At 43.8% G+C, this 16,112-nt stretch overlaps 1 protein-coding gene across 6 annotated transcripts in view; it reads left to right on the forward strand.

Moving 5' to 3' along the window:
- Positions 1–16,112, forward strand: part of robo4 (roundabout, axon guidance receptor, homolog 4 (Drosophila)) — an 89,650-nt gene that overhangs the window by 66,296 nt on the left and 7,242 nt on the right. For 3 of the 6 annotated variants that reach the window (XM_057821325.1, XM_057821327.1, XM_057821330.1), the window contains exon 19: positions 12,467–14,633. In XM_057821325.1, coding sequence (XP_057677308.1) covers positions 12,467–12,648 — 182 coding nt within the window. In that variant the 3' untranslated portion in view covers positions 12,649–14,633. Of the gene's footprint in view, positions 1–12,466; positions 14,634–16,112 lie in introns of those variants that run through there. The other 3 variants (XM_057821329.1, XM_057821326.1, XM_057821328.1) reach the window with 3 other exon arrangements.

A 16,112-nucleotide genomic window follows, 5' to 3' on the forward strand; every position in this document is an offset into this window, starting at 1 on the left:
GGAGGATATAAAGCAGCTTCCTCCTCGAGTTCGAGAAATTCATATAGATTAATGCTATGCTAACTCGGATGCAGGTCGGACTTTCAGTAGCATAATTAGTGGTGTGTTCCCCACCTCCACAACATTGATGTCTTTTTACTGTACATTACTTACAGTGGCTGCTGCTGGGGGGAAAAAACTTCTAATATCCGTCGTCTTCAAAGGGGGTGGTGGAGGTGGCATGTCGTATTTCTGTCAGGGCTGTGAATGTGTGTGTGTGTGTGTGTGGTTGGGGGGGTGAAGTCATCAGCCAATCAAACATGCGTTTAAGGGGAAAACATTCAGCAAGTGAAAATGTGTCAATGTAAGTCTGAACAAAATGAAAGTACTATAATTCACTTAATAATGGTGGGGTCAATTCTATCCCTACAATATAGCCTATAGGAAGGCAATCTAAATTAGTATATACCTCAAGTCATTACATAATAAAGTTGCTTAAAAGTCGGTGGGGACAATTTCAGCATCCTGAAAAGTTGCGAGTGTTATGTCCCTACCGTCCCTATGCAAACCTACGCCCTTGGTTAAAAGAAACATTCATGTTTATGGAATGTACAAGCACTAAGAACATACAAACCTCACAAAAATGTAAAGATATTCAGTTTAGTATGTGCTTTTGCTTTCATCCACCAGATGGGGTCCTCGTTTTAGAATTAATCTCAGGGCTCACCTCGTTGGCTGATCATTTCTTCTCATTAGATTTGAAATTTGTGCTTTTCACTGCAGGCTAGTCTTACATTCAGCATATATACGGAAGGGCATTAACGTGATAATCGTCGTTTAAAAAGGTGCAAGTTATCATGTAAAAATATCATCCTGGACCTGTAAACCCCCCCTCTAAAGCAGCTTTTTGTGACAAATGTGATTAAAATGTGATTAATTAGGAACAAATTAGTCTACTATGTATGCATAATGTGTAAGGCAAAGAAAGTCAAATTTATTTGCGTGGCACATTTCAACAAGTAATAATAATTCAAAGTGCTTTACATGAGATGAAAGTCCGCAAAAACACAAATAAAATGATACACAAAGTCACATTAATTCATAAAGTCTGTTAACCCTTTAACACCTGGGCCTATTTTGTCCAAATTTGCATGCCTGTTACCTTTATATTTCAAAGGGGAAAAAAAAAACACAATGGCCTGGTTTGGTCCCCTTTTTTCAGGACACCAAAACCTTCATGTACAAACTGTTGTTTTCTTCACTGACCAATTATAATCAACATTTTGGACCCGAAAAGACAACAACAACAACAAAAAATCCCTAAAATTTTATGTCAAAATTTGTAATATTGATGTCCCATTGTCAACCATGCATGCTCAACGAAATGTTTTGAAGCTTGATAAAATGTATTCAACTTGTTAGAATAAACATTCAACAGGAAAAAAATGGGACTGAATAGTGTTATAATTGATAATTCAAGAGAAACAGCAGGTAACAAATGATGGGAATATGGATATAAACACATGGTCCATGTAGTGTTTTAATGTTTATTTATGAGGGCAATAAAACTATAAGACTCATATTACGCTATCCCCAGTTTTACTTGGTTGATTGACTTCAAGTAAAAACTAGGGCTGTCAAACGATTAAAATTTTTAATCGAGTTAATCACAGCTTAAAAATTAATCGTAATTAATCGCAATTCAGACCATCTATAAAATATGCCATATTTTTCTGTGAATTATTGTTGGAATAGAAAGATAAGATACAAGATGGATATATACATTCAACATACGGTACATAAGTAGTGTATTTGTTTATTATAACAATAAATCAACAAGATGGCATTAACAATTATTACCATTCTGTTAAAGCGATCCATGGATAGAAAGACTTGTAGTTCTTGAAAGATAAATGTTAGTTTTTATATTAAAACCCCTCTTAATGTTTTCGTTTGAATACATTTTGTAAAATTTTCAGTCGAAAAATAAACTAGTAGCTCGCAATTGTTGATGTCAATAATTACACAATGCTCATGGTGCTTAAACCCATAAAATCAGCCGCACCCAAGCGTCAGCAGAGGGCGACAAAACACCAAAAAATACAAGTAACAAGTGGACATGACACTGTGCTGTCATTTTAATCTGTTTGAGCGGGGCATTTGCGTTAATTGCGTCAAATATTTTAACGTGATTAATTTTAAAAATTAATTACCGCCCGTAAACGCGATAATTTTCAGCCCTACTTTAGATACTTCAATTTTTTTATTCACATGTGTGACAGGTACGTTAAATGTAAAATTATTAATCAAATTACTAAAACTATACGAAACCATGCCATTAATGCGATAATTTTGACAGCCCTAGTAAAACGGGTGTGGACCTCAACTTCTGCACTTTCAAATGAGACCAACCAGTGACACTAGGTGACGTAATTATAGCGTGATGAGGCTTCAAAGATGATATGCGTAAAAGTGTCGCCTCTGACACGTCTGGTGTTAAAGGGGTTTAAAACAAAAATATTCTAAGCAGGAAGTAGAAATTGATCCAATAAATGAATGAAAAGCAGAAGTAATATAAATTTAAACAATATTGGCTGTTCGTGAGGTGAGATTCTAGGGCTAGTTCGTGGTAAGGACTATCTGTAGCCAGGATGGTGTGCCGGTCAGAGCACAGGAAAAAAGGCGTTGAAACCACTGCTGCTTTAGAATGGCTTTAATTTGCCTTAAATTGTCCAAATATTCCTTGATGTACAAATGAGGAATTTAACTCCACAGGACGTGAAGTATAAACCCAGGTATAAACCAGTCTGAAACAATAAAAGGAAAAAAGGAATAAACTCAATTATTATCATGCATTTCAAATTAATCAAGAAAATACAGCCAAATGCACACATTAACCAAAAAGCATACAATGACTGACTTAGCTGACAATAAATGGTCAAATGAGGTCATCTAGCGGCCGTAACGTGAACTACCGTCTGATGACATCACAGTCTCCAATACTAATTTTCCCCAATACCAGTTTACAATACAAATTTAACACAATCTCAATTTAACACAGGAAATAACGCAGGTCATGCAACATCCACATCCTACATGCATCGCGAAGGTATAAAAACATAAACAATGCACATATAAACCACTCCATTAGCGCCCGTTAGCGATAGCGACCGTTAGCGATCGATGCTAATATGCTAACGAATCCACAAACGTCTCAAAAGGAACTAAACAGACGAAATACACCTGTATAACAGTTCACCTACTTGTAATCATTCACTGATGTGCCTGGACGCACACCAAGGAACGAGGAAAAGGAAGGATTGCACAGATTAAAGATGCTCAATGTGCTCAATGCTCAGTTGCTTACTAGCCAACACAAGTAAAAACCAGGCCTTGTCAGATAGCGACACCCACAGGAAAACCGCGGGAGAACAACTTAAGAAAATAAAATACACCTTAATCCAAAAATAATAGGAAGAGGGCTGAGCCTTTATTACAGCCGCCCCCAAATGTGCATGCACATTTGCTTCCAAATAAAGGCATCTTTTCACAGAAAGTCTACTCTTCACCGGATGGAAGAGCTGGCAACGACACCAGGCGAGCAACGGGACGGGTGTAGACATGACCTTTAACGTCCACATCAGCTGACCTAATACACCCATCATCACTCCTGTGGACCTTGGTCACCTGTCCAATGGGCCACGAAGCTCGGGGAAGCTGTGGTTCCACAATCATGACGACGGCCATCTGGCCGCCCCATCAGCAACGTGTTCGGGGTCACGGGATCGATGTCGGCAACATCACTGGAGACGTATCCAAGTGGTTTGGAGTTGAGGATAGATTCTACTTCCAACAGAACGGTGAGGAGGACATCTTCGTGGATTGGTTGTGCTCCAACGCCGGTGTGCAGAGCAGCCTTTACGGAGCGGATCTCCCGCTCCCACACTCCACCAAAATGAGGGGCTGCCGGGGGGTTGAAGCAGAATTTGATCTTTTGAGAAGCAAGTTGTTGCTGCAGGGTGGGAGCCATGTTAGCGAAGGCCTCTTTGAGTTCGCGCTCTCCGCCCTTGAAGTTGGTCCCCTGGTCGGACCATAGCTCGGCAGGGACTCCCCGTCGAGCGATGAATCTGCGTAGAGCCATCAAGAACGCGTCGGCATCCATACTCTGCAGGAGGTCCAGATGAACTGCTCGAGTAGTCAGGCACTTGAAAATTATCCCCCAGCGTTTCTCATGACGTCTGGCCACTTTAACCAGCATCGGCCCAAAACAGTCAACTCCAGTTGAGTAGAAGGCAGGCTTGAAAAGTCTAAGGCGGGCGGTTGGGAGATCCGCCATTTTGGGGATAGATGGTCTAGCTCTCCATCGTCTGCATTCTACACAGGAATGCTGGTGTCGGCAAACTGCTTCTCTGCCTCGGAGGATCCAGAAGGACCTACGCATTTCGGCGTAGACTCGCTCTGGACCGGGATGATTTAGGTCTGCGTCATACTTCTGGATGAGCAGCTTAGTGACAGGATGTGAGGGGTCCAGAACAATTGGGTGCAATACAGAGTCACTGAGCCCTTCAGAACGTCGTAGTCGACCACCTACCCGTAACAAGCCAGAAGATCTGTCCATCTCAGGGGATAAGGTCAGCAGGCGACTTTTAGAGAGGACTGGCTTCCCCTCGCTCAGCAGCTTAAAGTCCTCAGGGAATGACTGTTGTTGGGCCTGCAGCAATACCTCTCTCTCAGCACGCTGGTACTCACGTGCACTTGGTGAGGACCCAGGTGAGCTTTGTCCCTGAAGCTCCTGGACTTTGGCTTGGATTAGCTGCTGCCATGTATCATACACCGGACCACTTGAACTGGTGGGTGTAGTAACTGCCAGGGCGCAGAAGGTGGCCTTGCGGAGTTCAGACGAGTCGGCAAGTGGCTCTGTCACGGGCTTCTCGGGCCAGGTGTCCGAGCTCTGTTGGAGGAAGGGGGGTCCCAAAGACCATCTGTTAGGTTTTGCAAGGTCTCGCAGGGACTTACCCCGCGTCAGGTCGTCGGCAGGATTATCGGCTGATCCGACGTAGCGCCAGTTGCAGTCCTGAGTGAGCTCTTGGATCTCAGTTACTCTCGTCCCAACGAACACTTTGAAACGGCATGGCTGGGATTGTAACCATGCCAGGACAGTAGTGGAATCAGACCACAACACTATTTGAGTCACTTCCAGGGTCAACTCTTTCTTGAGGAGGTGGGCGAGCTGTGCCGCTACCAGTGCTGCACAGAGCTCCAGGCGGGGAATGGACTGTGTGCGTTTGGGAGCGACGCGTGATCGTGCAAGGATGAAGGACAGCTGCACGCGACCCTCTCCATCTTCGGTTCGTAGGTAGGCGACAGCTCCATACGCCTTTTCCGAAGCATCAGCAAAGATGTGAACTTCGTAGGACGTGCTCTCCAGCTTGGACTCTGTGGAAACATAGGGACGGGGAAGAGACACAGCAGGTAGGTATTCAAGCTCACCCTCCCAATTAGACCAGGCCTGCACCAATTCAGAGGGGAGGTTTGCATCGTCCCACCCACGCTGTCTGTCCCAAAGCTGCCTAACAATAAGCTTGGCTCGAGTAGAATAGGGCAGCAAATAGCCAAGGGGATCATACTGAGAGGCTAGGACTTTGTAGATATTTCTCAGAGTCAGGGTTTCATAGGATACAGGCCTGTGCTTGTAGCTCAAAGAGTCTGTCTCCCAGTTCCAACTAAGGCCTAGAGTGGATTCTTGGGGGTCAGCATTGTCTTGAGTTAACCACTTGTCCAAACTCTCTGACCGAGCCTCCTGAGGAAGGTGGCTCAGGACAGTTGCGTCGTTGCAGGCCCACTGACGCAAGTCAAACCCCGCTGTGGCTAACAGGGCTCGAAGGCGAGTAACTAACGACTTAGCTTGGTCTGGGGTGCGTAGGCTTTGTAGACAATTATCTACATAAAAACAGTTCTCCACGGAAAACTTGAGGTCGCCCTCAGTCTCACCTGAATTCTCCACGTGGCACTGCAGAGCATAGGTTGCGCAACATGGACTGCAGGTTGTGCCGAAAGGAAGAACATGCCACTCAAATACTCGGGGGGTTTCATCCACATTCAAGTCTCGCCACAGGAATCGGAGTAAGGAGCGATCCTCAGGGAGTACGCGGACTTGGTGAAACATGCCCTTTATATCTCCACTGACAGCTATCGGGCGCTCGCGGAATCTCAACAATACCCCCAGTAAGGAAGCTCCGAGGGTTGGGCCAGCCAGGAGGTATTGATTGAGGGACTGTCCAAGGAATTGGTGAGAACAGTTGAAGACTAGGCGGCACTTCCCATAATGGCTGACAAGATGGTGAGGAATGAACCACTCTTCTTCATGTGGCGTCTCTGAGGTGACTTCACGTACTGCACCGGAGTCTAGGAGCTTCTGTATCTCTTTCTTATAGGCTTCAGCCTGGGTAGGATTTTTCTCTAGACGTCTTTCGGTACTGCGCAGCAGTGGCATAACAGAGTCTCTAGTGGCTTTGAGGAGCGGCATGTCTGGATGGCGAAGCAGGAGTGTAGCATACCTTCTTGTGCCTTCCACATTGACACGTACAGTTTTAGCTTTGAGCAGAGCCACCGCCATTTTGTCTTGCTTTGACCGCATTACTTCCTTCTCTGGTCGATGAGGGACCGTGTCCATTTGCCACAGCCCCTCAACATGTTTGTACAGCTCTTCAAGCTGGGGTGGGGAAGAGGTGAACAAACACTGTACTGAGTTGGTGTGCCGCCCCATGGGCTGAACTGGGCCTTGGAGAGTCCACCCTAGTCTGGTGTGGATGGCTGCAGGGCTGCCAGGCGGACCTAACCTGACTGGTTGGATCGGTGTGACTAGGTGCGGCTGATCTGATCCAATCAGAAGTGACGGTTCCGCTTCTGTGAAGGCAGGAATGGGAAGGCCTTGGAGGTGTCTGAACTTCTGCTTAAGGCGTTCCACCGGGTAGGTGTGTTTGGCGAGGCTAAGGCGGCTTGCAGTGAACGCACCTTTGATCTGGTAGCTTGTGTGAGGATTGGTAGCGGAGGAGATGCGGAACGACACTGTATATCCAGGAAGCACCTCAATGTCTTGCCTCACTGTGCGCAAGGGAAGGTCTTCGGGTATGCCTTTAATGCCCAAAGCTTTGACTGCACTCGGTAGGAGCATCGACCTTTCAGACCCGTCATCTAAAATTGCAAAGGTGTTCATGGTCCGGGCTCCGTAGTGAATGAGGATGGGCACAACCTTTAACATCACTTTATTCCCTGCGTCTGGGCGATCGAGGTAGAGGGAACGTGAGGAAGAGCTAACTAAACAGCTCTCTTCTTTAACTGCCACTTCTTGGGGGCCCCTCTCTGGCTTGGCATTTATCTCATGGAGGGCGAGTAGGTGCTTGCCCTGGCAACGGCTGCAAGGCTTCTTCAATGTGCAATGGACCGCTAAGTGGGCGCGTGCGCAACGCCAGCAGCGTTTATTAGTCTGAATCCATTCTTTCAGCTGCTCTTTGGAGAGCTTGGCAACCTCAGTACACTGACTAAGATAGTGTTCGTTGCTCTCACAGTAGGCGCAGTAGGCATTGGACTTAGACTTCACTTTATTGGCGTTACTCTGTGAGGGGTAAACAGCGGACTCACCGGCTCCATGCAGGACACTCACTGTTTGTTTGGCAGTCCGGCTATCATTCCTCACGTTTGGCCGCTCCCTGCTAGCCTTGATACCAATTTGACTGTCGAACCCCTGACACCACGACTCATAACGAAGCCACTCAGACAGGTCACAGAGGGTGTGGCTAATTCCTGACTGCTTGAAAGTGTGTCTTCGAAAGTCTGCACGCTGTTCGGCGGGAAGCTTGCTTAATAGGCGTGCCACGTGCGAGCCACACTTCAGTTCGATTTCCCCAGCTGGACCGAGGGTCTGCAACAGGCCCACCAAGGATTGTATCTGGAGAGAAAACTTTTGAAATGCGGCAATGTCACCTCGCTTGACCTCCGGGGCTTCTAGGACAGCAGCTATTTTGCGAAGGGCAAGTTGATGCGGTTGACCAAACTTTTCATGGAGGGCTGCCATGGTATCAGAGTACGGAGTGGGTGAGTTCAAATAGGCGTCAGCAATAAGCCTGGCTTCTTCCAACCTAAGGTGATCTACCAGGATTTGGTAACGGAACAGCTCGGTGGCATTGCCTGGAAGCAGGTTTTCTAGTGCTATACGCAGTCTTGCGAACTCACTAGGGTCTGGGTTGCTGAACTTTGGAATAGTGGGATTTGGCCCTCTATAGACTGACTCTGATATCATGGGTGACACATGGCTACTAGGAGGACGACTGTAAAGGTTTGAAGGGTGCTGAGCTGGTCGTGTTGAAGGCCATGTCATGGGGTTTGCTGGAGCGGGCATCGAACACGGAGGAGGTGGAGCAGGCCATTCGAAGTCGTGCGCTTGTTCTTGAGGAGAGGAGACGTGAAGGAACTGATTGGTGACATCTTCTCTTTGATGGAACTGTCTGTTACTCGGCAGATCTGGTTCAAGCTTAGGCCAGGGTGGAGGAGGCAAATCATGTTCTTCCCGAAGGTCTGCTTGGAGGGAGTAGCTAATTGGCGCTACAGCACTGGAGGGATGCTCTGGTATCGCAGCAGTGCGAGGAGGTTGAGCCATGTCCGTCTTCAAAGAGCGGGCAATGTCTATCAGTTCCTTGATCTCATTTCGGGCTTCATTAAGTTGCTGCATGCCTGACTTGAGCCACTGTTGTGATTGGTGCAACTTTGCATTTTCCTCCTGCATTGCTTGGAGCGCTTGAGGAAAGTGGTGGTAGCTGTCATATGAGCTGTCCAAAGGTGATGCTCTAGATGGGGTTCCATGCAGGTTGTCCCATTCTGCGTTGGTCCACCGATGACGACTTGGGGCTAGCTGAGGCGTCTCGAGGTGAGCAGCATTCCCATAAGATCGACGGTGGGGAGGTGTCCGGAATGGGGTGGCTTGAGCTTGGTACTCCAAGAAGGGTTGTGGTGGTCCAGCTCGTGAGTGGCTTCCTATGTAATCCACTTCATAGTCGCGAAGCGCAGGAGGAGGCCGGGTTTGTCTCTTAGGTCTCACAGCAGGGTTCACTTCTTCCACTGGGTCCATCCTGATTACAATTATCCGGCTCGAAGGACCAAAATATTCGTGAGGTGAGGTTCTAGGGCTAGTTCGTGGTAAGGACTAACTGTAGCCAGGATGGTGTGCCGGTCAGAGCACAGGAAAAAAGGCGTTGAAACCACTGCTGCTTTAGAATGGCTTTAATTTGCCTTAAATTGTCCAAATATTCCTTGATGTACAAATGAGGAATTTAACTCCACAGGACGTGAAGTATAAACCCAGGTATAAACCAGTCTGAAACAATAAAAGGAAAAAAGGAATAAACTCAATTATTATCATGCATTTCAAATTAATCAAGAAAATACAGCCAAATGCACACATTAACCAAAAAGCATACAATGACTGACTTAGCTGACAATAAATGGTCAAATGAGGTCATCTAGCGGCCGTAACGTGAACTACCGTCTGATGACATCACAGTCTCCAATACTAATTTTCCCCAATACCAGTTTACAATACAAATTTAACACAATCTCAATTTAACACAGGAAATAACTCAGGTCATGCAACATCCACATCCTACATGCATCGCGAAGGTATAAAAACATAAACAATGCACATATAAACCACTCCATTAGCGCCCGTTAGCGATAGCGACCGTTAGCGATCGATGCTAATATGCTAACGAATCCACAAACGTCTCAAAAGGAACTAAACAGACGAAATACACCTGTATAACAGTTCACCTACTTGTAATCATTCACTGATGTGCCTGGACGCACACCAAGGAACGAGGAAAAGGAAGGATTGCACAGATTAAAGATGCTCAATGTGCTCAATGCTCAGTTGCTTACTAGCCAACACAAGTAAAAACCAGGCCTTGTCAGATAGCGACACCCACAGGAAAACCGCGGGAGAACAACTTAAGAAAATAAAATACACCTTAATCCAAAAATAATAGGAAGAGGGCTGAGCCTTTATTACATTGGCAGTTATGGATACCCTGTGGTAAACAAATGTGTTTTTAGCATGATTTAAAGGTGCTAACGCATAGACTTCATAATACTTGACAGGACACGGTAAACGGAGCCGATCCGTAGGGGGCCTATTTTCCAAAACTTCAAATTCAAATATTTTCAAAACCAAAGCTGCTACCGACCTAAAACCAAAACAGGCACCTACCTTAGCCTTATATGAGTCTCCATGAGCAGCGGCATCAAAAAGTTCAAAGTCGTTCCCTTATAAAATCCCGATTAATTTTTTTATATCAGTATAATAAAACTTAAAATGGCTATAAAATTCTCAGATTTTACACTAGATGCATAAAAATCACCAAATGCAGAGATAATCATCTATATTTTCAGGATCAATAGCAATATTTAACATATCATATAAGTTTTTGCCCAAAATAGCAACTTAATTAATTTTTTTATTTCATGTAAGTTTTCAACAGATAATACATCACTCAATTTTCACATCAGAAACTTAATACTTGAGGAAAACATGCAGAATCAACTATAAATAATATATAAATAGATTATTAATAAATTGTATATACTATCACAACTTATTATAGAATAGAACAGAATAGAATAGAATAGCCCTTTATTGTGTACAATAAAATTGTGGAGCATTTCCCTTTACTGGGGTTGGTATTTTTGCGTCCCCTCTTCCCATCCCTGAAGGCCGGTTGATGGGAGCACGGGTGGCCCGGGGGACCACCCTGGATCCCGGGGGGGGGGGGGGGGGGGTGACGATGGCTCCTTTGCTGGGCTGCGGGAGGAGGGATGGGCTGTGCATATGTGTGCTGTGCTATGTATATTAAATATAATTAAAGTTTGGAAACGCTACCTTTAAAATTCCCTGGCCCATCGCCATTATCGCTGTCTTGCTGTGTTTGCCAGACCGTGCAGTGGAGAAGGGCATGATCCGCCCACCTAGCCAATCATCATCCCGTTTGCAACAGCGTCCCACCCCCTTCCCTCCTCCCCCCTCCAGCTCTGCTCTTTCCCAGGCAGTTATTGTGTGACAAAAACAGACAACTCGCGCTTCATTCAACCAAATTTTATTAACACGCCCCTTCAAATCCTCAGTAACAGTAACAGTGTTGCAAAGATGGGAAAAGTATTTAATTTGAAGATTCACTACCAGTGTTGTTAATAACGGCGTTACAATATAACAGTGTTACTAACGGGGTTATTTTTTTCAGTAGTGGGTAATCTAATGAATTACTTTTCTCATCTTGGCAACGCCGTTAACGTTACTGAGGACGGAAAGGCATGCGTTACTATGCGTTACTATATTGGTCGAAAAGTCTGAGGGAGACGGACTCACCGAGACGACAGAGCAGAGCAGGAGTGGGGAGAAGGCAAGAAAGTTGTGACGCCGAGCAAACGCGATGCTAGGTAGCTCCAATAATACATGTTGTAGCCGATAGCCTACAAACTACGCCCGCATGTTATGGTAGATATGGTAGACATGGTAGATATCACATGTACTGTATGTAGATATAACTAGATGCAAAATGACAGACATGGCACTAAATGTGTTAGTAGACAGCTGCCATCTTAAAGCAGTAGACTTTTTAAGACGGCTCTGTTGTAGAGAACCTTCCTACCGAACCTAAGTAACTTTTTATCTAAAATACTTCTAAATCGGCAAAATCTTGACTTGAATCTATCTTTAAATGATGAAACCGTTTTAAAACTTTCATATGTCGAAAGTAGAGAGAAGGGAACTAATGCAATAATGGGAGCAATTTTAACAACTTTTAACAGTTGATTTAGGGTAAAGGGTAAATTAGGGTAAAGAATTGGGCTCGGGCCAATTGTACCAAAAACCTTCACAAAAAACTTCACATAGTGTGGCCAATGTTTTTTTTTTTTTTTTTTTAGGAAAAAAAAAAAAAAAGTAATTATCACCAATTACTTTGCCAAGTAAGTAATTACTCTTACATTCAGGTAATTGAGTTACTAACACAATTACTTTTTGGGAGAAGTGATTTGTAACTATAATTAATTACTTTTTTTCAGTAAGATTAACAACACTGTTCACTACTGAAAAAAATAACGCCGTTAAAAGCGCCGTTATATTCTAATGCTGTTATTAACAATACCGGTGACATTATGCCAAGTTGAGCGCTGACCTTTCCTTTTTTTAGCCCAAAGATGATCACCTCTGGCTCTGCAGCATTTAGCTGGAGAAAATCAATTCATTAATTTGGTGAATACATGTACTCAGTGAAGCTGAGGGACATAGTCATGTGGAGGACACTGTAAAAAAGAGTACATAGAAAGCACAGTAGCAGTCTGTCTGTTCTACTCGAGCCATGCGTTGTACTGCATGTATAATCTCTTAAACTAAAAATTACTGTAAGTACACGTCATGATAATTTTTTCCTTCTGTTTATAGACTTTTCCCCACCAGCCTCCCCCCTCAGCGCCCTGTATCCATCATTTTGTGCCAAGGGCAACCCATTCAAAGAGATGGAAACTGTTCCTGCGTGGGACTGGAGCGTGAACTGGATAGAGGAAATGGAGGTTCAGTATAAAGCCCAGTTTTCTGGCAGAAATAATAAACCTTTTAATGGTTAGGGAATTCTTCTCCCAGGTTTTGTCATGACTACAGCACACAGGTGAGCCATTCCACCAAAACAGGACTACATTGTCAAAATGAGACATGATATGATGCTTTTCATCTGGTAAAGTTAGTTTTTGATAGCAATTTTTGCTATATTTTACATTTAGCGGAGGCAAACCTGAACTCTTACATAAGTGTCATACTCTCTGAGCCAAAATTGCACGTGCATTCTAACGACATCATATTTGTTTATCCACAGTAAAGGGGTCTATCATAATCAGAGGTAAATGAACAGAGGTTGGTAGAGTAGCCAAAAAATTATGCTCAAGTAAGAGTACACTGTAAAAAAAAAAAAGACACCCTATAGAATTTACTCAATAAAATTGAGCGAACAATTTACACTCAGTTTGATAGTTTTTCCCAATTTAGTTTGCTTACCCAATTTTACGCAATAAATATTACCTAAATGCGTCAACAATAATATACTCAAATAATTTTGGTAAAGTTTACTTAACCTTTTGACACAGATTATATCACTTAATACCTATTAAAATTGAGTATTATTTACTCATAGTTGTAGTGTATTGTATGGTATATTTTACTGATTTTTTTTTTTTAAATATTAATTAAAAAATCAATTTAATTATTACTATTAATTATTACTAATAGGTTTGTTTTACGCTGTAGTCATTGTACACCAGAGAAACATTTGATTGATAACTGTTTTTTATTGACAGTTTGATCTTGAAACATTCAACTTATTGTCTGCTCAACATAAATTGCATGCAAACATTTTTTCCTCATTGTATGAGTTTAAGTACAGTTTTAACTGAACAGTGAACAACACGAGAGAATCAAAATTCTTTCAGTTTGAGATACAAATAAGGCAAAAATGCTGTACCATAGATGTTTGAACCCCACATGAGTGTTATGTTGTAGCATGTCAAACTACAGTGCAAAATGCTTTCAAGAAATTAGTGTACAAATAAATATAAGGAATAAATGTACGGAAAAGACTTCTTAGAGCAAGGGTCACCAACTCCAGTCCTCGAGGGCACCTATCCAGTCTGTTTTTAACGTCTCCCTCCTCCAAAACACCTGAATCAAATAATCAGGATAATTATCAGACTATTCGATAGGTTGTTGATGAGTTTTTCCTTAATACATATTGATTAATCCGAGTTGTGGTGACATGTGCTGCCATTTAGACATGGCTCAGCGTCACTCAATTATACTGAAGTGCGAAACATTAGACAATACTGTACGCCGTAACTGAAAAGTTATTCAGAAAATAAGGTCAATGTTTCAAATTAAGCCACATTATTACCAGCAACTCATGTTGCTATGCTCTGAAAACAGCTAGCGTTTAGCTAGCTAACAGGCATGAATGTCCAAAGCTACGGATAAAATATAAAAATATTTTTACTACAGGGGCTTCTTAATTTAACACGCAGCATACCAGGCTCGTTCATGTTTTTGCATTGTCAATTAAAAAAAAAAAAAAAAGTAAGTTTACACTTACCTGTTACTCTACGATGCCATCCAAGTTAGTGTCTCGCATCTATACAAACTATTATTATACTATACTATAACCTATTTCGTGACCACATTAGACAAAAAAAAAAAAAAATAGACCGTAAATAATCGAATGCCAACTAAAAAAATCTACAGAAATGAAACATCACCCGTCTAAAGCACATGAGTGCCCTCTAGAGGAGAAAACATTTCCTACTATGAAGTTACTCTTCTTATCTCCGGTTTGCTGTGGTCTATCGGCAAGTAAAAACTGGGAGAGAGGTTGAAATCCATGCTTTCGAGTAATGTTGATTGAAGTAATATGTGTCATGTACCGTCATTTTTGGACAATATGCCGCTTTTTCCCTCCACTTAACCCTGCGGTTTACAATCCAGTGCATTTTATATATGGATTTTGCAGGCAGATAAGGTGTACGTCTTCAGTCTGGTTGCTAAAAGTATGTACAGTGGGGCAAATAAGTATTTAGTCAACCACCAATTGTGCAAGTTCTCCTACTTGAAAAGATTAGAGAGGCCTGTAATTGTCAACATGGGTAAACCTCAACCATGAGAGACAGAATGTGGGAAAAAAACAAACAGAAAATCACATTATTTTATTTTCAAATAATTAATTTGCAAATCGTGGTGGAAAATAAGTATTTGGTCAATACCAAAAGTTCATCGCAATACTTTGTTAAGTACCCTTTGTTGGCAATAACAGAGGCCAGACGTTTTCTGCAACTCTTCACAAGCTTTTCACATACTGTTGCTGGTATTTTGGTCCATTTCTCCATGCAGATCTCCTCTAGCGCAGTGATGTTTTGGGGCAGTCGTTGGGCAACACGGACTTTCAACTCCCTCCACACATTTTCTATGGGGTTGAGATCTGGAGACTGGCTAGGCCACTCCAGGACCTTGAAATGCTTCTTACGAAGCCACTCCTTTGTTGCCCTGGCTGTGTGTTTGGGATCATTGTCATCCTGAGAGACCCAGCCACGTCTCATCTTCAATGCCCTTGCTGATGGAAGGAGATTTTCACTCAAAATCTCTCGATACATGGCCCCATTCATTCTTTCCTTTACACAGGGATGCTCAAGTCCAGTCCTCGAGAGCCCCTATCCAGCTTGTTTTCCATTTCTCCCTCCACCAACACACCTGACTCAAATAATCAGGATCATTATCAGGCTCCTGCAGAGCTTGCTTATGAACTGATCATTTGATTCAGGTATGTTCAAGGAGGGAGATATGGAAAACAAGCTGGATAGGGGTTCTCGAGGACCGGACTTGGGCACCCCTGCTTTACACAGATCAGTCGCCCTGGTCCCTTTGCAGAAAAACAGCCCCAAAGAATGATGTGATGTGAAGTCGAATCTCGGATTCAGGAGGAGCAGTGTGGTTTTCGTCCCGGCTGTGGAACAGTGGACCAGCTCTACACCCTCGGCAGGGTCCTTGAGGGTGCATGGGAGTTCGCCCAACCAGTCTACATGTGTTTTGTGGATTTGGTGAAGGCGTTCGACCGTGTGCCTAGGGGAGTCCTGTGGAGGGTGCTCCGGGAGTACGGGGTACCGAGCCCCTTGGTAAGGGCTGTTCGGTCCCTGTACGACCGGTGTCAGAGTCTGGTCCGCATTGCCGGCAGTAAGTCAAATTCGTTGCCAGTGAGGATTGGACTCCGCCAAGGCTGCCCTTTGTCACCGATTCTGTTCATAATTTTTATGGACAGAATTTCTAGGCGCAGCCGAAGCGTTGAGGGTGTCTGGTTTGGTGTCCTCAGCATTTCATCTCTGCTTTTTGCAGATGATGTGGCGCTGTTGGCTTCATCAAGCCGTGACCTCCAACTCTTATTGGGGCGGTTTGCAGCCGAGTGTGATGCGGTTGGGATGAAGATCAGCACCTCCAAATCCGAGACCATGGTCCTCAGCCGGAAAAGGGTGGCATGCCCTCTCCGGGTCGGGGAGGAGATCCT

This window comes from Corythoichthys intestinalis, chromosome 18 (assembly GCF_030265065.1).
Source record: "Corythoichthys intestinalis isolate RoL2023-P3 chromosome 18, ASM3026506v1, whole genome shotgun sequence".
NCBI classification, from domain to species: domain Eukaryota; kingdom Metazoa; phylum Chordata; class Actinopteri; order Syngnathiformes; family Syngnathidae; genus Corythoichthys; species Corythoichthys intestinalis.